Below are 23,389 nucleotides of genomic sequence, written 5' to 3' on the forward strand. Positions count from 1 at the left end.
TGCACTGCAGTTGCAATTGCCATTTCACGTTATTCATTAATTTTGCACTTGAGAAAATAATAGCCAGCATGAGGGTGAGTAAATTATTCTAGGATTGAATTGTGGGATAAACTATTCCGTTAATGTTTTCAGATGTGCCTGTTCCTGTATTTAATGTGACGAAAACATCAGACATGAACACTGGCACAGGACAGAAACACTGGCATTTGTCTCTGCCCAGAGCCTTGTCTTGGCCACATGTAAGATTGGTGTTGTTGTGTCAGACCTGGGCTCTGCTCACCACAGTTTTTCTGTAGGTCAAGCACCCTACATTCATCTCAGCACAAGGATGCCCTTGACTGCCACACCACCGTCTGTGAGGCACTGACAGACAATTGCTCACTGCAAATGGTAGTACCCTTATGGGCTGTAGCTTCGTTGATCGATGGTTGCCCTTTCTGAAAGCTTCCCTGTGAGATTCACTTTCAAATGACAGCTCCCTTCTTTAGTTAAATACGTCTAAACCTTCTACCTTTGATGTTTTTTCACAGTCAGATCAGGATATTCTGGGGCTGGATATCATCCGGTTGCTGTTGAATAGCATTGTTAATTGATTTGAGGAAGATAATTATGTACCTCAATAATGGTCTTTTAATGGAGGGTCTTTCTGTATGAGGACGGCATCCTTCATGGATGACTCATGCCATCATTGTGGCAGTATGACTATCGCGGCTTTGCAGGTGAGACTCAGATACATCAAAAAAGGTGGAGGGCCCGTACTTATGCCCCGATTTAGTCGGCCCTCTGTTCTGCAGAAGAGGGCTACTTCAGTGTATATTCAGGGTAGCCTGAGGGTTACAGTGGGAGCAAACCTTCCGTGTGAATCTCTCTAGCATGCTACAAGCCGTGGAGTGGCCAGGTGAACATGTTGGTTCCTCGTACGGGAATCTGGCTTTCATTTGGTGCTACTCCGGATGACCAGGTGTCTATTGCGGCATCGGAGGGTGAGCTGGATTCTGGGGATGAGGACATCCATGCTTAAGGCCAAGGCTTACCTTGCAGCTGGGTAGGCTGCCTCCACCCCACACGCCATGGCACTCCTGAAAGTATACCAGGCCAAGGCATTGAAGGAGATGCACGAAGGTAGTTCTGACCCAGGGTCGATGTAAAAGCTGTGCATAGCGACGGACCTCACCTTGAGAGTGACGAAAGTCCCTGGGTCAGATGATGGCAATGTCGGTGGTCCAGGGACACCATCTCTGGCTGAACCTGGCTGATATGTGTCAGGATCGTTTTCTCAATTCCCCTATCTCACAGGCCATACTTTTCAGCGATGCAATCGAGAGCCCAACTGTTCTTGGCTCCGTAGCTCATTCGGACCGTCAGACTTGGCTATGCAACTCAGTTCACCTGACGTCCCCAAAAGTTCAGAGGCATCAGGTTCACCTCTATGCTGACCAGCTTCTGTCTTCGGTCCCTCCAGTCGATATGAGGTCAGGGTTTTACAGCCCTTATTTCATTATACCTAAGAAAGGCGGTGGGTTACGACTAATCTTGGATCTGCAAGTTTTGTAATGGGCCCTTCACAAGCTACAGATCAAAATGTTGACGCAGAAATGCATTTTCAAATGCATCCATCCCTGAGAATGGTTTACAGTTATCGACCTGAAGGATGCATACTTTCATGTCTCAATTCTCCCTTGGCACAAGCCGTTTCTCTGCTTTGCATTGAGGGATAAAGACTTGTGCTTTTAGCTGTGCTGGCTTCCATCAAGAGTGTATGGGTCCTGCATGCATTTTCAGTTAACAAATCGTGCCTGGAATTTTGCCCAAGGTTTCAACCACACCTCTCATATATCAGGTGGTGATAAAAGCTTTGCTATGTTCCGTTCGTGCTTTATACCTATATGCGGACTGTACATGGAGCTGTAGGACCTCAGAGCAGCTCTTCATCTGTTATGGAGACCAGCAGAAGGGAAAGGCTGTCTCCAAGCAGAGGTTGGGTTTATCAAACCCATGGTGTGCCTTGCACTCTTGGTTTGAGAGCACACTTGACAAGGAGTGTTTCTTCATCCTGGGTGTTGCCGCACGGTGCATCTCTGAAAGATATTTGTAGAGCTGCAGGCTGTGTGACACCAAACACATTTGCTAGGTTTTATAGCCTTCGTGTAGAGCTCAGTGTCCTCTCATGGAGTCGCCTTAAGTAGCCAATGAACCAGATAGACTGTTCGGTATCTCGCTTGCTGCACACTTCCCCTCTACAGACTGGATATATGCGCTTATTCTGCTCTTCAGTTCAGTTTCCCTGCATGGCAAACCCTGTGTAGTTCTTCTGTCACCCTCGGCAGTCAGATGTGGTGAATACTTGTAAAGTTATTACAAATTCCAAATGTTGTACTGCCCTTATTGTCCAGTCCATATGTGTAAATTTCACATAATACCTCCCTGTGGGCAGGATGTGGATTCCCTGGAAAGGCTTTCCCAGCACGATACATTAAAACTTACTGTATGGGTATAGTGGAACAACGGAAATAGACTCTCTCCACATAATCCCTGTCCTTTCATCCACCACATTTGCCACAGGTAGCATCCGTGGCGCTTTGGTACGTATGTAACCCTCAACCCCTGAAGCAAGGAATGGAAACATCACGGTTGGGCCACCGGCTCTGCACCTCAGCGAAAACCTGAATATGCATGGCGCCTGCTGCCTACTTATGCAATTATTGCATGCCAATGTGCATTGGCTCATTTAGTTTACTCTAGAAGTAGATTGGTCTCTCGAGATCCCAATTTGTCAGTGACAACGTGAAGTCTCCAGTACCTCCTTTAGGGAACGAGGGTTACATATGTAACCCGAGGCACACCAACACCATGATAATTTAAACAACTTTTGGTGCTTTTGGCAGTGTTGGCAGGTGCCATATCCTGCTGAAAAATGAAATCAGCATCTTCAAAAAGCTGGTCTGCAGAAGGAAGCTTGAAGTGCTCCAAGATTTCTTGGTAAACAGGTGCAGTGACTTTGGTTTTCAAAAAACACATTGGACCAACACCAGCAGAAGACATTGCACCCATAATCCATGACCAACGGAGGTGCATCTTGGTGGCAGGGATTTAAAACTTTAACAAGACTCTAACTGACACACGCAGAGACAGGATTTTTTTCGAACAGGTAGGGTACAAGTGATTTAAAAAAAATTCAGCCGGTGTATATATATCGTGGATATATTATTTACCTGATATAAGATGCGTTTGGTTTTGAGTCAAGTGCTTCATTGTAGTACTAGTAGATCTCTTCAGCGAGCAGACAAACAACAAAGCAGAATGACTGGACTGTCACACCCATACCATTATAATGAGAACACCATTATAATAAAACGCTGTGAATTTTTAGTTTAGCTGCCGTGTTTCTGCACATTGTTTCGTGAAGAACATGTCCACATAAGGAGTTCGCAGATAGCATATAAGTCCTAATATTAACGCTATGTTGTATAAATAATGAAGCGTATTCTATATGAAATTATGAGTTTAATCCCATTGATTAAAAACTTGCTATCAAATGATCACTCTACTGGTCATCTTCAGCGTGCGCAGCTCTAAACAGAAACGCAGAACATTAATATCTTCTGTCATATACTATAGACTGACTTTATAATGAGAGCACTATTGTAAAAATGGTTAATTGTTATGGTTTCCCTGACGTTAAGTGTTAACTATCTTTAGGAAACAATCAAAGAAACAAAAAACTAATTATACTTTTTCTAATGTTCTGTGTGTTGCTCAAAAACAGAATATATTGTGTCATTTAAAATGATTCAGTTCGATTTGGTGAACTGGTTCAAGAAGATCCGGTTAAATCTAATGATTAGTTCGCGAACCGGATATCACTACACTTGAACGCCCTCACAACGTACCCGGAAGAAAAGACAATGCTGAATAAATAGTTTTTGTTATTTTTGGACCAACATGTATTTTCAGTGCTTCAACAAATTCTAACTGACCCTCTGATGTCACATGGACTACTTTGATGATGTTTTTCTAACCTTTCTGGACATGGACAGTATACCGTACAGAGGTTTTCAATGGTGGGACAGAAAGCTCTCAGACAAAATCTAAAAAATCTTAAACTGTGTTCGGAAGAATGAACAGAGGTCTTGCAGGTTTGGAACGACATGAGGGTGAGTCATTAATGACATAATGACATTTTCATTTTTGGGTGAACTATCCCTTTAAGAGCTGTAACAACCATACTGTGATACCTTGAAACCTTGATATTTTTGTTTAAGGTTATCATACTGTCAAAATCTCATACCGGCCCATGCTTAGTATATCTATCTATCTATCTATCTGTCTGTCTGTCTGTCTGTCTGTCTGTCTGTCCGTCCGTCCGTCCGTCCGACTGACTGTGTGTGTGTGTGTGTGTGTGTGTGAGTTGACTTTAAATAAGGGGTTCCCCCAATCCGAAATTCACTTTTTTTTTTACTATTACTATTTTTTTACATGTATAATCAAATATATAGAATAAATTCATACTTAGTCAAAGTCAGTAAACAAAGTATACATTTTAATAATTTTTAATTATAAAACACAGATCCCTTGCCAACATATGGCATCTAATCTGATAAACTAATAAATGTGTTTACTTCAGGTTTCACTGCATAGAGCTCTGTAAGGTAATATATGTCTTGGCTATAGATCAAACCTGTAAATTGTCTGGTGAGTCAGTGAACATGGAGCCAGTAAGGATAACAGTTTTTTTATGGTTTATTGGAGCTTCATTGCAGTTCTGTCCCAGAAGGCTATTTTGAGTCCCAAGGCTGGTTCCTTCACCCTCACGTCCTCTCTCTTTCCTACCCCTGCTGTGCTCTCATCTCACACTGGCCTTGGACAGACATGTCCAACCCTTCACCCTGGCAAACACAGCTAATTCACAAGGACAGAGTAATCATGCTACAGCAGCCAAATATATTTGTCATAGATTTTGTAAGACATTGGTAAATTGAACATGGCATAAAATATAATGTTTGATTATATGTAAATGCAGATTTGAATAATAAAGTGGATTGTTTACAGCAGTTACATTAAAAATATATCTTCAAGCTGCAATTACAATGCTGGTCACACCTGTGGAAAGCAAAAAAAAAAAGCTGTAGCAAAAGTTAATCTAGAAAAACTGACCTCAATAACTTGGGGGTAGAATGCATTTTGGGGCTTCATCTGAGATGATGCTGGATAATCAGCACTGGGTGAATCAGGCCTTGAGATGAGGATTTTGGCGTGATTTATTATCTAAGAGGACAGAAATTCAATTATGGTAATGCACATTTCTGCAGGTTCATCTTCAAGAGAATTGAAGTATTGACTGAAGGTCTCAAAGTTAACTCCTCCAATACTCTGGATATTAATAAATCAATCAATCAATCAATCACCTTTATTTATATAGTGCTTTAAACAAAATACATTGCGCCAAAGCACTGAACAACATTCACTTGGAAAACAGTGTCTCAATAATGCAAAATGATAGTTAAAGGCAGTTCATCATTGAATTCATTGATGTCATCTCTGTTCAGTTGAAATAGTGTCTGTTTTAATTTGCAATCAAGTCAACGATATCGCTGTAGATGAAGTGACCCCAACTAAGCAAGCCAGAGGCGACAGCGGCAAGGAACCGAAACTCCATCGGTGACAGAATGGAGAAAAAAACCTTGGGAGAAACCAGGCTCAGTTGGGGGGCCAGTTCTCCTCTGACCAGACGAAACCAGTAGTTCAATTCCAGGCTGCAGCAAAGTCAGATTGTGCAGAAGAATCATCTGTTTCCTGTGGTCTTGTCCTGGTGCTCCTCTGAGACAAGGTCTTTACAGGGGATCTGTATCTGGGGCTCTAGTTGTCCTGGTCTCCGCTGTCTTTCAGGTCAGTAGAGGTCCTTTCTAGGTGCTGATCCACCATCTGGTCTGGATACGTACTGGATCCGGGTGACTGTAGTGACCCTCTGATCTGGACACAGACTGGATCTGGTGGCCACGGTGACCTCGGAACAAGAGAGAAACAGACAAATATTAGCGTAGATGCCATTCTTCTAATGATGTAGAAAGTACGGTGTTATGTGAAGTGTTCCGGTTCCAGTTTACCTAATTAATGCAGCCTAAAAATCCTTTAACGGATTTGGATATTAAAAGCATATTAGTATGTTATGTGTATGCCAGGTTAAAGAGATGGGTCTTTAATCTAGATTTAAACTGCAAGAGTGTGTCTGCCTCCCGAACAATGTTAGGTAGGTTATTCCAGAGTTTAGGCGCCAAATAGGAAAAGGATCTGCCGCCCGCAGTTGATTTTGATATTCTAGGTATTATCAAATTGCCTGAGTTTTGAGAACGTAGCGGACGTAGAGGAGTATAATGTAAAAGGAGCTCATTCAAATACTGAGGTGCTAAACCATTCAGGGCTTTATAAGTAATAAGCAATATTTTAAAATCTATACGATGTTTGATAGGGAGCCAGTGCAGTGTGGACAGGACCGGGCTAATATGGTCATACTTCCTGGTTCTAGTAAGAACTCTTGCTGCTGCATTTTGGACTAGCTGTAGTTTGTTTACCAAGCGTGCAGAACAACCACCCAATAAAGCATTACAGTAGTCTAACCTTGAAGTCATAAATGCATGGATTAACATTTCTGCATTTGACATTGAGAGCATAGGCCGTAATTTAGATATATTTTTGAGATGGAAAAATGCAGTTTTACAAATGCTAGAAACGTGGCTTTCTAAGGAAAGATTGCGATCAAGTAGCACACCTAGGTTCCTAACTGATGACGAAGAATTGACAGAGCAACCATCAAGTCTTAGACAGTGTTCTAGGTTATTACAAGTAGAGTTTTTAGGCCCTATGATTAACACCTCTGTTTTTTCTGAATTTAGCAGTAAGAAATTACTCGTCATCCAATTTTTTATATCGACTATGCATTCCATTAGTTTTTCAAATTGGTGTGTTTCACCGGGCTGCGAGGAAATATAGAGCAAAGCTCTTTACTAGAGATAAAATACAATTAGCATCTTTTAAGAAAAGCTTAATGGGTGAACTTCAAAGAGAAGAAGTCACACTATTTAATTTTTGTCCAAAATTAACACTTTTCTAACAGCATTTCCTTTTTTTTCTTTTTTTTTTTAAACTGCCATTTAAGTGTATTGAAGCATTTATGTTTGTTTCCCTATTTGACTTTATATTTCTCCATGGAGTAACTTCTTTCTCATAAGTCACGTAATAATAAGTCTGTCCAGATAAGACCTGCATTACATGTATGTGACTTTTCAGGGGGCCGGGAACATTTGCAAGAGGCCCAAGAATGCCTTATTTTTTTCAGAGTGTCTGTTTACAAAAAGTGCAAATAACCCACATTGTTGGCAGTTTTGCCTAACTTTTTTCTCTCCCTTTCAAATACTAAAGTGCAGATAATTGTCACTATTTGCCATAAGTAGTATAAATGGCTACTACTAAAAATCCTGCCATTTTAACATAGTGTAATTAGCATCCATTTATAAAGGTAAAAAAAAATGTTTATTCTTTATTGAAAAAAAAAAAGCTAAAGTCTAATCAGTCTAATGAGTTTGGTGCGCCCTCTTACAATGGTCTCTCTCTCTCTCTCTCTCTCTCTCACTCTCTCTCTCTCTCTCTCTCTCTCTCTCTCTCTCTCTCTCTCTCTCTGTATGTACATTTAAGTGACTGGCAGCTATTTTCCATCTCAATCAGAGCAGTAGCATAAACAGGACATTCAGTTTAAAAATGGTTTTATTTCAAAATTTAGCATTTTTTATCAAAGTGTTTTAGAGCAATATTACACAGCACAGAGCATAGCAGTAGATGGACTGCAAGATACCAGAGAAGCAACCACTCAATGGAAGTAGAAGTCAGCTGAAAAGAAGCATAGATATAGGGGTGGACAGGTCCTGGATCCTGAGGAGAGCAGCTCCTGCGCTCACCGTTCTCCAGTAATGCTAGAGGAATGAGGGATTCTGCCACTTGAGCTGTGAGCAGTTGCGGTTGGAAGATTATTTGTGGATCATGATTCTGACCTTGGTGCTGAAGCCATTAAACAAGTTCTTCCCGTCCTGTGCTCCATTTATTCAGCCTCAGCCTTCATTTCAGACACATATGCCTTGCAAAAAAAGCTCCCAGAGCCTCTGCTTTTGGGACAGGACGAGTCCCACTGTTGGCCAGGAGAGCAGGGAGGTAAGAGCAGCGAGACACTTTGATATATTTATTTATGTGGATTATTAGTTTAGAGGGTCAGTCATTGTTGTCTGTCCATGTTTTGCTGGTCCACAATTTAATGAGTGCTGAGGAAAGTCAAGGATGTAAACTACACCAGCCTTTTCATAGATTTTTAACCTAGTTACAAAAATAGGTGCATGAATGAAACATAATTAATCTGGAAGCTAACTGAGATTTCTGTGAGGACAAGTGTCAGTGGGATGAGATCTTTTGATTATGAAAAAAGCCTGACTTTGATTTCCATAAACAAATTAAGTCTTGAAGATCTGTTTTTTTCTCCCACTTGCTTTTCAGTCTGCTGCGGATGTATTTCTTCATCCTAATGGCACATAATAAACAAGAGAAGTATTAGATTAACATAAATGAATTATGATTCTGCTTCACTGGCCTTTGGTTGACTAAGTTCCCTTATGAAACAAAAATATATTGCAGTATATTAGAAAATATCATGTAATATATTAGACATATATTCTTATATATATTTATTTATTCCAATGTATTGCAATATATTGAAAGCGGCAATCATTTGTATATTTTGCAATATATTATATAATATGTATCATCAATATATTATTAAATGTATTCAAATATATAAAATATTAGAAAATAAAAAGGGAAAATAATATATTACAATATATCACAACGTATTTTAAGAAATATATTGGTAAATATATTTTCCTTTCATAAGGGTTTAAGGCTGTCGTGAAACAGAAAATCATTTTAACTTTTATTTACATTAAATTAATCATAAGTACATACAAACATTTGTACCTGTAACGCCTGAAGATTAGTTTATATACTTTTATTAGATATATTTGTGTGTTGGTGTGTTTATTAGTATAATTAAGGCAGTAGATTACAAGTTAGAGTGATTAAAATTCTCTCACTGGAGCTTTGAGCAAATGACTAAACACTGGTCAACTCTTTAGGGAAAGGGAAAAGTTTAGCTGTTAAGAGGGTGTTTACAAGTGTAAAGCATTAATGTTCTCCCTGCAGTGATGTGTACTCAGTGAATATCTCAGAGACTAAACATGGCTTCATTACTTCACCCACTCCAGTTACAGCCCACTCAGTTCCTGTCAGAAACATGATAATAACTCTGTCCTACAGCGAGTTGGGTGTTGGGGGGTGTTGACTAAACAGTTTCTAGTTTAACTGGCTGGTTTATGAAAATATGATTTTTTTTTAACTGTTGTTACATCTGCATGACCTATACATACATGTATTTTCAGTACAATTAGGTTTTAATTGGATTTTATTCTTATGAGGACATAATATATTAACTTATTTAAACAAAAATAAATAAATAATAAATTGGAAGAGAAATAAAATGGCATATAAATATGATATTTATATGACATTTTATTTCTCTTCCAATTGGCATATAAATATTATATTTATATGCCATTTTATTTTTCTTCCATTATTTTTTATTTTTTTTACATTGTGCAGCATTTCATTAAAAAAACTGGAGGCACAATTAAGCTTAATTAAAAATCAATTAAATTATGCATACAACTTTACAAATACAGTAAAAACTTTTTTATTATGAAATATTATTACAATTCAGAATACCTCTTTTCTATTGCACACCTGTGCAATAATCATGATGTCTAATCAGCATCTTGATATGCCACAACTGTGAGGAGGATAGCTTATCTTGGCAAAGCAGAAGTGCTCACTTACACAGATTTAGACAGATTTGTGAACAATATTTGAAAGAAATAAGCCTTTTGTGTACATTGAAAAAGTCTTAGATCTTTGAATTCAGCTCATGAAAAATGGGGGCAAAAACAAAAGTGTTGTGTTTATAATTTTGTTCAGTGTATGTTAAAATGTAATTTATTTGTGTGCAGGCAAAGCTGAATTTTCAGCAGCCATTACTCCAGTCTTCAGTGTCACATGATCCTTCTAATATGCTGATTTGGTGCTCAAGAGACTGTTGTTGCTTATAGAGTACTTATCAGAATTTACATGTCATTTACAGAATGGAATTGCTTTTGTTTTTCTTCATTTACTACAATGCATGTTCTGAATATTCTATCACTGAATATAAATGGCCTTAATTCTGCTATTAAATGTACCTCTATATTACAATATTTACACCGTAAATCGATTTCCTGTGCACTGATCCAAGAGATGCATCTAAAAGAATCTGACGTGGAACGTTTCCAGAACAAGTATTATAAACTGGCAGCCTTCTCCTGCACTCTTACTAAAACTAAGGGGGTGCTTATCTTAGTTATCAGGAAGTTACAGTTGCCAGCTAACATACCGGAAGTGATGATAAGGGAAGATTTGTTTATATCCGTTGCAAAATACATAATGACAGCATTGGTTTCTATTTATTGTCTGAATAAGGCAGACAGTCCATTTTTACAAATATTTCCAATACATTGCTTGAGCAGACTGATTGCCCATAAGTGGTGGGTGTTGATTTTAATGCCATCATAAATCCTGTGTTGGATGAATCTCACTTTGATACAACAGCTAATCCATCTTCTAATTCAGAATTAGAAGAATTCAGGATACCACCTGCAAGGGCTTTACTTTTTTTTCCTAATATGCATAAAAGTTTATCTTGGATAGAATACATCTTTCTCAGTCCATCTCTAATTTCGTCTAATTCTTCCATCTCTATATTACCAGTCTTATTGTCTGATCATTCTGCTGTGTTGTGTAAAATTCATCTTTCCAATATTAAAGCCAAAGTCCCTAGATGGCGCTTTAACATTTCATTATTGAGCAATCAGACATTCATCAATTCGCTAAAAGAACATATAAAGGAATTTCTTGAAATTAATACAAAATGTGATGTAGATCCTCAAATACTGTGGGAAACGACTAAGTGTGCAATACGAAGATTCTGTATAGCTTTTTCTTCCACTTTTGCGAAAGCGAAAATTCATCAGCTTACACAATTAGAAAGTAAAATTCAATCATTACAAAACCTACAAAAACAGCATTTTACTGATCAACGGGCCACCCAGGGCCATCCTTAGGGGGGTACGGACCAAGGGGGACATTCTCCCTATGTCAGCTAAGGACGGCCCTGGGGCCACACAATTGTCCTCCTTGAAAGAAGAATATGATTTACTTTCACATTCAAAGGCGGAGTTTATCTTGCATTGGACTAGGCAAAAATATTATTTCGAATCGGAGAGACCTAGCCACTTATTGGCTCTTAGGCTGAGGGAATGTGAGTCCAAAGCATATATCAGCACAATAAAATCATCAGATGGTCAGGTCTCCACAAACCTTATGATGATTAATGACATATTCAAAAATTTTTATATAAATTTGTGTAAAGATGAAACAGATTCTGAGGAATCTGTCCTAAGTGCTTCCTGCTGAGCACTTTCTCAAGCAGGCGCGTGAGGCATCTTCTTCTTCTTCTTGCTTTATGGTGGATCGCAGACTCATAAGTGCATAACCGCCACCTATCTCAATGGTCCACTTGAGAGATAGGTGGCAGTAATGCAGTAAAATCTCTTTGGGCATTTTTGAGCGAGATGCTAATAGTCTAATTAATACAAATACAAATTGATAACATGTTTGAGCCAAGTTTATGTCTTCTTAATGATGATTCTGTATTCTGTGTAAGCTCAATACAAAAATAATGCTGATTGCTGGTTTTACATGTGCAAAACATACAGTAATACAGAACTGGTTTACACCGCACATGTGTGGGAAAACGTACTGTATCCATAGTCTTCTTAAAATATTCGCTTAAAAAAGAGCTCTCATTGTGTAGTATATTTCTCCTCAGGTGCTGTCTCTGGGTGCAGATGTCCTTCCGGAGTATAAGCTCCAGGCTCCCCGAATCCACAAATGGACCATTTTACACTACAGTCCCTTCAAAGCAGTCTGGGACTGGGTCATCTTACTGCTGGTCATCTATACGGCGATCTTTACACCGTATTCGGCTGCGTTCCTGCTCAGCGATGAGGAAGAGGCCGCCATGCAGCGCTGCGGCTACTCTTGCAGTCCACTCAATGTGGTAGACCTCATTGTGGATATCATGTTCGTAGTGGACATTGTGATTAACTTTCGCACAACCTACGTGAACAGCAATGATGAAGTGGTCAGTCATCCCGGCCGAATAGCCATCCACTATTTTAAAGGCTGGTTCCTCATAGACATGGTGGCTGCCATTCCTTTCGACTTGCTCATTTATCGCTCTGTGGAAGATGTGAGTGAACTTATGAGTAATTTTAATGTTTTTTAAAGGAATAGTTCACATATAAATGTAGATTTGTTGAAAATGTGCTCAACGACGAGCCATCAAAGATGTAGATTAGTTGTTTCTTCATCAGAACAGATTTGGAAAAATTTTGCATCACATCACTTCCTCACCAATGGATCCTCTGCAGTAAATGGGTGCCATCAGAATGAGAGTCCAAGCAGCTAATAAAAGCATCACAATAATTGGAGACCAACAGAGTGTTTGTTAAAAATCCATCAAAGACATTTTTAACTTTTAACCATTGCTTCTGGCTAAAATACAAGTTTTCTATTTATAATAATGCTTTCCCATTCCGACGGCACCCATTCACTGCTGATGATCCATTGGTGAACAAATGATTTAATCCTAAATATCTTAAAATCTGTATTGATAAAGAAATAAACTTAATTTTTGGGTTTAGTATTCTTTTTATTATGCTGTTATAGCTTCTTTTAACCATCTCTTAACCTTTCAATCCTCATTGTTTTCCTGTATTGACAGACGACAACTCTGATTGGTCTGTTGAAGACTGCTCGGCTGCTGCGATTAGTGCGTGTGGCGCGTAAACTCGATCGCTACTCCGAGTATGGAGCCGCGGTGCTCTTTCTCCTCATGTGCACCTTTGCATTAATTGCTCACTGGCTGGCCTGCATCTGGTATGCTATTGGGAATGTGGAGAGGAACGGCCCGTCTCGGATCGGTTGGCTTGATTCTTTGGGTGATCAGCTGGGGAAGCCATATAATAAGACAAATCCTGCATCAGGACCCTCTATTAAAGATAAATACGTCACTGCCCTCTACTTCACCTTCAGCAGCCTCACCAGCGTGGGATTTGGAAACATCTCCCCAAACACCAACTCTGAGAAGATCTTCTCAATCTGTGTCATGCTTATTGGAGGTTAGTGTCTATTCTTATTTCAGAAGAATTCTTTTTTCTTCCAAATTGGGATCTGCAATTGGGTGTTACTGTATGAGGTCCAACAAAAGTATATACAGTACAGACCAAAAGTTTGGACACACCTTCTCATTGTCTATTTTTTTCTGTGGCATCTATACATCATGTAGATGTACACTGACATAATTTTATTTATTTTTATTTATTTATTTAGGCTGCATTTGTTTAATCAAAATTAATAGTATTTTAAATTGTAATGTCACTGTGATATTGAAACTGAAATTTCAGCAGCCTTTACTCCAGTCCACCCTGTGGGCAAAATATTAACACACAGACACACACACACACACACATACACACACACATACACACACAAAAACAATGAAGATTCAGGTTTCTCTCTGATTGGCTGATGTGGTACCTGCTGGTTGTAATACATACAAATGACAAAGTGGTTTGTTCGTTGCATTGCAAAAATCAGTCTTGAATAAATTAGGCAACTTGTCATTATTTATAATGTTGATATTCGTTCATTTCATATTTACATGATTCAGTGATATTTTCAACATTAAATAAAAAGACTGTGAATACATTTTTTTTTTTAACTCATATTTAGGTCACAGAGTTGTATATGGCAGTATGATTCAAAGTCTTTAAAGAATGAGGGAAAACATGTCCTCCATGAATCTCTGTGTACAGTTAGCTTTAACCGATGTATGTGTGGGTCTGTTGACATCAGCTTATGTTTTGATTATTTGTTTTTATGAGAAAAAACCGAATCAGGCTGAATGGACTCAGACGTGAATTTCTGTTTTGCAACAGCTCTAATAAGTAATAAATATAGTGATATTACTGACCACAAACATTTGAACAGTAGTGTATAATATCACAACTAATATAATATAATGTGATTTTTTGAAGTTTCATTTATGATTAATATGCTTATATTTTCATGCACAGCATTTATATTTTAGTAATGGGGTCTCTCACAAGGAGATTATTATATTTGGGGGTCTTGCTTTAAAAAACTGTGTCTAAACTTGTCTAAACTTTCAATAAAAAATTTTTTCTACGGTCTGAAAAAGGCCCTACTTGTAAAGAATCAATAATGGTAAACTTCCCCACAAAGCTTGATTAGTAGATATGCACTTTCTGGCGCATTTTTAAGACTTAAGTGGATCAATCTTTTCTGACACTGCTCTGAAAGAAAATGCTTGTGTGTTGTTGTTGTTTTTTCACAGCGCTGATGTATGCTAGCATATTTGGAAATGTGTCAGCCATCATCCAGAGGCTGTACTCTGGCACCGCGCGTTACCACACTCAGATGCTGCGGGTTCGGGAGTTCATCCGTTTCCACCAGATCCCCAACCCACTCAGGCAAAGGCTGGAGGAGTATTTTCAGCATGCTTGGTCCTACACTAATGGCATTGACATGAATGCTGTGAGTCACAGAGCCACATACAGAATAGCCCTCTTGTGAACACCTGGGCGTACTCTATTTTTTCCACTCTGTTTATTTTTGCATATACACATGACAGAGCACATAAGGTGGTACCATTTATCACATTAACCTGTGTTCTATCACATTGCAGGTGCTAAAGGGGTTCCCAGAGTGCTTACAAGCAGACATCTGTTTGCATCTGAATCGTACACTGCTGCAGAACTGTAAAGCTTTCAAGGGCTCCACTAAAGGTTGCTTACGTGCTTTGGCTATGAAGTTCAAGACAACACATGCTCCACCTGGAGACACCTTGGTCCACGCTGGTGATGTCATTTCAGCACTATACTTCATTTCTCGTGGCTCCATTGAGATCTTAAAGGGAGATGTGGTAGTGGCCATTTTGGGTAAGTGATAAATCAAAACGACAAGAGCAAAAACATCGGACCATCTATTAGGGCATTCCAAGGACCCCTTCCCCTCAAAAGACTTTCCTAAAATAATTAAAATGAATGGATTATGGATTATGACTGCACTTATAAATGCAGAATGGAACAGCAGTGTCAATTATTTTTGTTTTGTTTTGTTTTATTTTAGTCATCCTTGGTGCATTTCAGACGATTGAAAAATTAGAAGGCTATGGCTCCATCTTGTGGACATTTGTATTATTTTTTTTAAATAACATGCAGCACCATCTGTTGTTGATGCATAAAAAACATCTGTTTTCTAAGGATGAATTTGGAATAACATACTAGCATACTGCATACTGCTCTTAAGCCATGGTCACACTAGACTTTAAATGTTTAAGGTGTTAGTGAGGCCAGCAGGGGTTGCTCACCCTGTAGTTTGTGTGGGTCCCAATGCCCCAATATAGTGATGGGGACACTATACTGACAAAAAGCACCATCTTTTGGATGAGACGTTAAACCGAGGTCCTGACTCTCTGTGGTCATTAAAAATCCCAGGATGTCCTTTGAAAAAGAGTAGGGGTGTAACCCCGGCATCTTGGCCAAATTTAAGCTGGTGTGTGGTGGCTGCCGTCGCATCATCCAGGTGGATGCTTCACACTGGTGGTGGACGAGGAGATTACCCCCTTCTATGTAAAGTGCTTTGAGTTCCCAGAAAAAAAGCGCTATATAAATGTAAGGAATTATTATTAAGCATGCAAGGTTCCTTCAGACCCTCGACAGTCGTGTCACAGACATCACACGCTGCAGTGTCTTTTTTTCAAATTAAATCAATGTAACGAAAAGTGTAGTGTGATCGGCCCTTTGCTGTTTTTGCCTTGTAATGCAAAAATAGAACTGGGTGGAAGTTTGAATTCAAAGTGTTTAATGTCTTTTACCTGAGGAAAGATGCATTGTGTGACTAGGTATCTCTTCCTTTGGCTTATCCTCAGGCAAGAATGATGTATTCGGAGAGCCCATTAACTTATATGCGCGTCCTGGAAAGTCAAGTTCTGATGTGAGAGCACTTACGTACTGTGACCTGCATAAAATCCACAGAGATGATATAGTGGAGGTCTTGGACATGTATCCAGAGTTCTCAGACTACTTCTGGAGCAACCTGGAGATCACCTTCAACTTGAGAGATGTAAGCTTGCACATGTCTGTCCTTAAAAAGTACTTAGGTACTTAGGTAGGTGCACTTTTAAACATGTCTTTATCTTCTGAACAGACTAACACTAAAGCTAGGTCAATTAGCAGTGACACTGAAGATTCTGACCATGGCTGTCTTGACCATAACACACGAAGAGCAAAGCTGTTCTTCCAGTCGAACAGAAACTCTATCCAACAAGGTAAGAGCAAACACTTTGTAACAGCTTCTATATTCTTTTAGATTCTAGGATTTTATTTCTACTGCAATTTTTCTTAGTAGCAGATACAGAGAAAACTGAAGAAAATCTCAATAAGGCGACTTTCAGAACTCAGAATTCAAGCAAGCAGCACAAGGATAGACAAGCTGCTCATCGGGACTCCCAGTCCAGCAGTGATGAAGAGGAAGAGACCCGACGGCCCACTGCGATAGTAGACAGCTCTCAGAGCCGTATCACTAGTGTCAGCAATGCTAATGGAGACAAGAACCACAACAGCAGCAACTCTTTCAATGCACTGTCAGGTAGGATTCTGATCATGTGAACTGTGACTAATCTAATCTCTTTCCTGTTAATACTGGCTTACTGTCTAATTTACAATAGGTGTATTATACAAGTGTTATGTATTTGCTTACCTAAAAAAAAGTGGGCTAGGAAAAAAATGACAAAGATCTTAACATTTATGTTCATTTGAATGACACAACTGGATTTAGTTTCAGTTGCGAAGTTAGTTTACCTAAAAACGTAAGTTGTCATCTTTTACTCAGCCTCATGTCATTCTACACATATAAGGCTTTCCTTCATCCTTCATATTCCTTCCTTCATATTTTTGATGAACCCTGAGAGATCTTTTTTCCCTCGATTGAAACTCCAATACTAAACACTTTGATGCTACAAAAAGTTAAATAAAAGATATAAAAGAAATCCATACAAATCGAGCGGTCCATTTTTTTTTCTGAAGAGACACAATCGCAATCGTCACTCTTCTGTGAAAAACAAAATAACAAAGGTAGTGGTTACTCTTCAGCCAAAGGTTTTGAAGGTTTCAAGCTTCTGGAAGGATGCAGAAGCACCACACAAATATTGTAACATATAAGTCATTATTCATTGATAATCTCTCAAACCATTGAGCTATTAGTCATTATGGCCAGATCACTGAGTCAGTGAGAACTCAAGAACCAGATATGATTCATGAATGAATCATTTGGGCTGGTTTTCATTGTATAACCACTTAAACTTCAGTATGTTTTTCACACAAATCTATTGTATGACTATTGTGCTTGATGCTCCAGTGAAATAAGTCATCATGAGCGTGTGAAAATATAATGACCAATTTTTCACTTCTGGGTGAACTCAGTTTTTACACAATTTTTCCAATTAGGTGCTCTTTCTGGGGTTTCTAACATCTTCAGCTTCTGGGGGGACTGTCGTGGCCATCAGTACCAGGAAGTACCCAGCCACAGCATGTCCTTACCCTCATCTTCGGTGCCCTCTAATACTGTTCTGCACAGTGTTACCCATCATCATTGCACTGAGGTAGAGAATAGACTGGAAATGATGCAGAGACAGCTCCACCGGTGAGATCCTGTTACAGTATTGTTGCTATCTTGGCATCCTTTACTCTTTATCCATTTACATTGAGCTGTATTTGTCATCTTGTTTTTTTATTTCATAGTTTGGAGAAGCGCATGTCAACAGACATGGGGGCCATAATGCAGTTGCTTCAGAGGCAGATGGTACTAGTTCCACCAGCCTACAGCTCTATGACTTCCCCTGTAGAAGCATCTCTTAATCCTCCCAAACCAGGCCGGAAATTGGTGTATCCTGTCAACCCTTTAGAGACAGAAACACCAGCCATTCTCTCTGAGGTATTTCCCAAACTATCAAACCACTGTCATTTCTTTACTTTAAAGTCTTTAATTAATTCTCTTGGATTTTTTCCTAGATACTTGACCCCCACGAATTTGCTGGCAGTGCCAAAAAGTCCAGTGAAAGTCTGTTAGGCGCAATGGAGCTCCAGCTCCTGGACTCTTCCTTACAGCCCTCCTCTGAGACTCCTTCTGGGGCTTATACGGGACGATGGCCACATGGCATGGGCCACAATGCAACAAATGTCCCTGATTATCTTCCAGCTCACACTGATCACCAACAAACAGTCATAGATGATCGAGGTAGTTGTAGTTTTTTGGATGCAGAGCCTATTGGAACTGTTCACCATTCAGAGTCTGGACTGAGGTTAGATTTGGAGTGCTCAAGACGCCTATCACTGCCAGTGCATCATCAAGTAGAGGATGATTCCTCAATCCAAAAACGACATGCCTCTAATCCAGGGTGTTAAGATTGAAACTTTTATTCAAAATCTCAGTGGAAAACAATGCATACATCCTAACGGCCACAGCAATGTTGGCAGGGTGTTTTGAAGTCCTTCTACTTCAGGTTCATATGAATTACCTCAAAGAGTCTAACGTTGAGGCATTATTAATGTCCCTGTGGTTTGGAAGATTTGTGTTAGCTGGTCTAACGGTACTTGTTTTTATCTGCCTCTTTGCGAAAGTGTTTTCTCGTTATTTTGAGGTGTGAATGTATGATTTCATTAGCGTATCAATTTTTTTAACAGTGTGGTTTTGTGTTGAATTGATTGTTTGTTTGGATGTCTTGGACATATTGTAGCAATACACTGGAAAGTCCTATCAGAGTATGATTTATTAGGGTTTAAATGGTCATTTGGAAATTTTATCTCAGGTGGAGGAACCCGAAGCTCATCTCTAGTAGCTGAAATACCTCATAGAGTGAGTTATTCCAGGGAACACCGGTGAATCCTGCTGAACAACATGCCCATAGTTTACATGACAGAAAGCATGTGTTTATATCTCTCAAGGCCATCCAGTGCACAGATTTTCCCTTCAGAATATGTTATCACTCCAAGTATATAATCATCAATTTGGCTAAAAGGTCAAAATCTGATTTAGACAGTTTATGAATGAAAACCCATTTTGATCATAATCCATATTATTAGTGCAATTAGTGTTGAAATATACATATATATATATATATATAACACATGATATCAGTTAGCACTGGTTCATGCCAAACACATCCAGTAGTAAGCCATACTATAAATGTGAAAGATATTTATAGGGAATGTGGATTATAGAAAGAGTATAGCTTGCAATGTTAATATGTATTATAACTTGTAATTTATTGCAAATCTCAGTAGGAATATTTATTGTTAGCTTACTATAAATTGATTATTGTGCAGGTTCTTTCTCTTATTAACTTATAATCAAATTCACACTGAATAAATTAATTAACATAATTCACAAGCCTTTTGACGTTTATGAAACGCGTCTCATCTGACTGAACGAAAGAGAACCATCAACCTTTCCTTGTGTTTCTCTGGTGTCAAAAATAATGTTTTTCTTTTTCTAAATGTCACCACCTCTGCAGTGCTCCTTCCAGCAAACACAGATGAAATCCATTTTTTCAAGACTTTGATATTGATGTCAGTGGATTCAGTCCATAGAGATAGAAAGGGAAACTGAGAGTCTAACCAATTTCCAGTGAAGGCTTCTGCTAAATTAAAACAGGAAGTTTGTGTGAATGTAAAAGAAACTTGCACCCTTTTGCACTTCTTGTTTTGCTGTCAACCTAATCTTTAACTGTCCTTTGAAATGTGTTTTCAGCATCAAATAGCCTAAGCATAAGAAAGGCCCACTTAAATATTCAAAATAGAAACATATCCATAAAATAAAGTTAAACCTGGTAATATGACTTTAAGACCATTATACTCTATATAACAAGAAGGAAAATTAATTTAACGGTTTATTCAAGTGTAGCTCCTAAAAGGAAACTCAGGTTTAGTGTAATAGGAAACCAGTAAAAAGAGACACACCCATTCACAAAAAATAAAGGGAGTCCTGCACTTAGCCTATTATTGTTATATTTTTATATTTATGCTCCTTAATCATGTTCCAGAACCGGATAAACAACACAATAGAGGAATTCCGTCCTTCCGCAACACTTGATGCTCTTTTACACTCGCAGGCAGCCTATGCTTGTAAAGCGCGGGTGACATAAATGCATGAAGTTACATTCAGGGGATTTTCACATGCATTTTCGCATAAAGGACAGGGAACTACAATGGTTTCACGTCTCAACGGACAGTATGATGTTTCTCGATACAATGTCATCAGGTCTGATGCCCAAATAGATCTATTCAGTGGCAAAATCAGCGCGCTGTTGCTGGTGTAGGCCTATTGATTGGCGAATCTTCCTGCATATCATCGGTCATCAGCATAATCATTGTGTCCATTAGATGTCCATCAATACTGGTGAGGGACGCATGTATGAACCGAGAGGATGCATAAGTCCAGCAGCAGCATATCGGAACGAGGACAGTTTTCCTGAGTTGTGATTGGTCGATGGGAATAAGGGGCGGGGCGTCGCCCTGCGATCACAGAGGCGCACTGTACGAGAGAGGGCGGATCTGACTCTGCACATCGGCCAACACTACAGCGTACTGAATTTTAAAAACAACAACATAGGGTAAGTGCACTTTGACATTGTGACTAGCGCTCACATTATACAACCTCACAATAGGAAATGCATGCCTATGCATTAAAATATCCTACGCTTAATGAAGACAAAACGATTTGGCGCGCACGCGTAGATTGTGATGCAGTCCCAGGCATTGCTTGACAGGCGTTAGTTATTTTTACATACACGCGAGATAATCAAGCGTTGTAAATAAAGGGTGCACGTCGACCTGCCGAGATTTCTTTGTCTGGGCACTGCCGCAGTTTGGATGTTCAGGACAGGTGTCCTCCGCAGCAGCAAAGCTCTGTATGAAAACTACTCTAGTTACATAACTTCAGTAGCCTACAGTGCCACATATTGTTTCAACATTGTGGACACTGTGGGATGATGAAATCGTGCGAGGTTCCTTATAGAGGACGTTCTGAGCTCTACACCCCATATAGCCTAAACTGCAAGCGAGCGACGCTACAAACCAGAACGCGTCTGTTATAATAAACTAAGATGGCATGATTGTAATAAGCGCGTTCTAGTTTGTCGCATCGCATTGTTCTCATTCATACTGGGTCTGTGCATCGCGTGCTCGGCTCTCTGCAGCACTGCACTCTTCAACATGCCTCGGACATGCGTCATGCTGTAAAATGCAATTGAAATGGAACACGCGATCAGGAACCGACGCACCGAGGGTCATGCATGGATGTCTGGGACTGTGGGAGACGTTCATATGGGTTATTAAACATAGCTATTCCCCCATGGCCTCTTTTTCTCGTTTGATATTCTGAATTGTTGCATTCTAGAGAGACAGAGGAACAACACTTTGACCACACCCCCCTTAAGTCTAATTCCATATTCGGTTATTGCACATTATTTCTTCTTCTTTGCACTCTGACTGGCTTTGTTTGCTTTGCATAAAGGTAGGTCATAAACAAATGTCAGTGGTGTTTATTCAGGTAACGCTGGTATGAAGGACAAGGATGTGTCCTTCTTATATTCTTGTCTGTATTTTGTTGTTATTATTGCATTTCAACTGGGACTTTCATCGATATTGTTCAAAGATCGATTCGCTTTTAAATATCAGGATTAAATATGGAAGTGATTTATACCATAAAGGCTGTTGTCATTCTGCAAATGTTTTCATTTGCCTGACATCATATTGGGTGTGAATGCACGTTAACATGTAAATTATCTTAGGTAGTAATACATAAACAATACACTGGTAAATAATAATGTTCCTCTCAAACAAAAGCCTGTATAAATAATATAAAATCACTCTCAATCGCAATTACTGTGTATTTTAATTGATTTAAATAATTTAATTAATAATTTAAATGTAAATGATTTAAATTTGCTTGGTAAATGTTAAACCTATTTTGATGGATTATGATCATTAATCATTATATTTGAATGAGCTGCCACATTTGAAATCTACATATTTCATAATAACCTATAGTGGTGCTGTTATTCTGATGGTAGCTGGTTAACACAGTTTTTAACTAGACCAAATTGGGGTCTAGATCAAGCTAGACCTTGATAAAGCTGGTAGACAATGTCAGACTTGTAACAACCCAGCTCCAAAAAGCAGCTTGGGCACTTTAAACTGATATGATATTTTTTTTAGTGGCAATATCAACCTGAATTTAACAGGAATTCTGACATTTGTCTCAAAATGTATTTTTTGTTGCCCTTTTCCCTTTCAATATTAAATATAAAAAATATTTAAACTGAAAGCTTAAGACCTAAAAATTCATCATTTTAAAATCAGACATTGCATCACCATGGAAATGGTACTTTAAAATCATTTTATAAAATGTATTTGTTAATGAATTTTAACAGTTAACTGTAAATTGTTTTATATAAATATAGGGTGAACCAACAGTGTCATCATATGTTGCTGGGAAAGGGAAGCTCTGTAAGATGGCATGCTGTTTTCTGGACAGCCGTGATTCTGGGGTGTCAGGTCAGGGCCTGCCGGACTGTTGTGATGCCCTGCGTCCCGTCATACATAATCTTGATTCCCCTCACTGATGGCCTCTGACTCTAATCCACACAGACACCCCCCCTCCGATGTTGTGCTGTGACCATGGGCAGGATGTTTATAAGGGAGGCCAATAGCACTCTCCCCATTTTAGGATGACGATATAAGCTTAGGGTGAGAAATGTTCAAGATCATGTTTGGTTACAAAAATATCAGCTTAGCTGATAATAATGCAACACTTCAATCCAACTCAGCAGTTTGACAGTTTAAGGTGCCTTATTTTTGGATGCCTCACTTTTACTCAGAATAACTTAGAGACAGACAGAGACTGGTAGCGGCGCAGATACATAAACCCTGTCACAATGAGTGGCAGCCAGTAATGGCATGCTCAATGGCTTTGGCACACAATGGAGCACATTCAGCCAGACCCCCGTCCCACGTTCTGTGTGCATTCATACAGGAATGGTTGGAATACAGCGTTTACACAG

The 23,389-nt window shown here is 39.1% G+C and overlaps 2 protein-coding genes across 2 annotated transcripts in view; both read left to right on the plus strand.

Moving 5' to 3' along the window:
* The window catches only part of kcnh2a (potassium voltage-gated channel, subfamily H (eag-related), member 2a), a 43,465-nt gene extending 23,821 nt beyond the window's left edge, over window positions 1-19,644 (plus strand). Inside the window, exons 6-15 of the mRNA XM_026206604.1 lie at window positions 12,011-12,433; window positions 12,968-13,364; window positions 14,603-14,802; window positions 14,954-15,206; window positions 16,199-16,392; window positions 16,477-16,597; window positions 16,678-16,917; window positions 17,775-17,970; window positions 18,069-18,261; window positions 18,339-19,644. Coding sequence (XP_026062389.1) covers window positions 12,011-12,433; window positions 12,968-13,364; window positions 14,603-14,802; window positions 14,954-15,206; window positions 16,199-16,392; window positions 16,477-16,597; window positions 16,678-16,917; window positions 17,775-17,970; window positions 18,069-18,261; window positions 18,339-18,731 — 2,610 coding nt within the window. The 3' untranslated portion in view covers window positions 18,732-19,644. The remainder of the gene's footprint in view (window positions 1-12,010; window positions 12,434-12,967; window positions 13,365-14,602; window positions 14,803-14,953; window positions 15,207-16,198; window positions 16,393-16,476; window positions 16,598-16,677; window positions 16,918-17,774; window positions 17,971-18,068; window positions 18,262-18,338) is intronic.
* Window positions 19,645-20,811: 1,167 nt separating this feature from the next.
* The window catches only part of map4l (microtubule associated protein 4 like), a 39,454-nt gene continuing 36,876 nt past the window's right edge, over window positions 20,812-23,389 (plus strand). The window contains exon 1 of the mRNA XM_026206607.1: window positions 20,812-20,938. The gene's annotated coding sequence lies outside the window, so the exon portion shown is untranslated. The remainder of the gene's footprint in view (window positions 20,939-23,389) is intronic.

The sequence above is a fragment of the Carassius auratus genome, chromosome 27, assembly GCF_003368295.1.
Source record: "Carassius auratus strain Wakin chromosome 27, ASM336829v1, whole genome shotgun sequence".
NCBI classification, from domain to species: domain Eukaryota; kingdom Metazoa; phylum Chordata; class Actinopteri; order Cypriniformes; family Cyprinidae; genus Carassius; species Carassius auratus.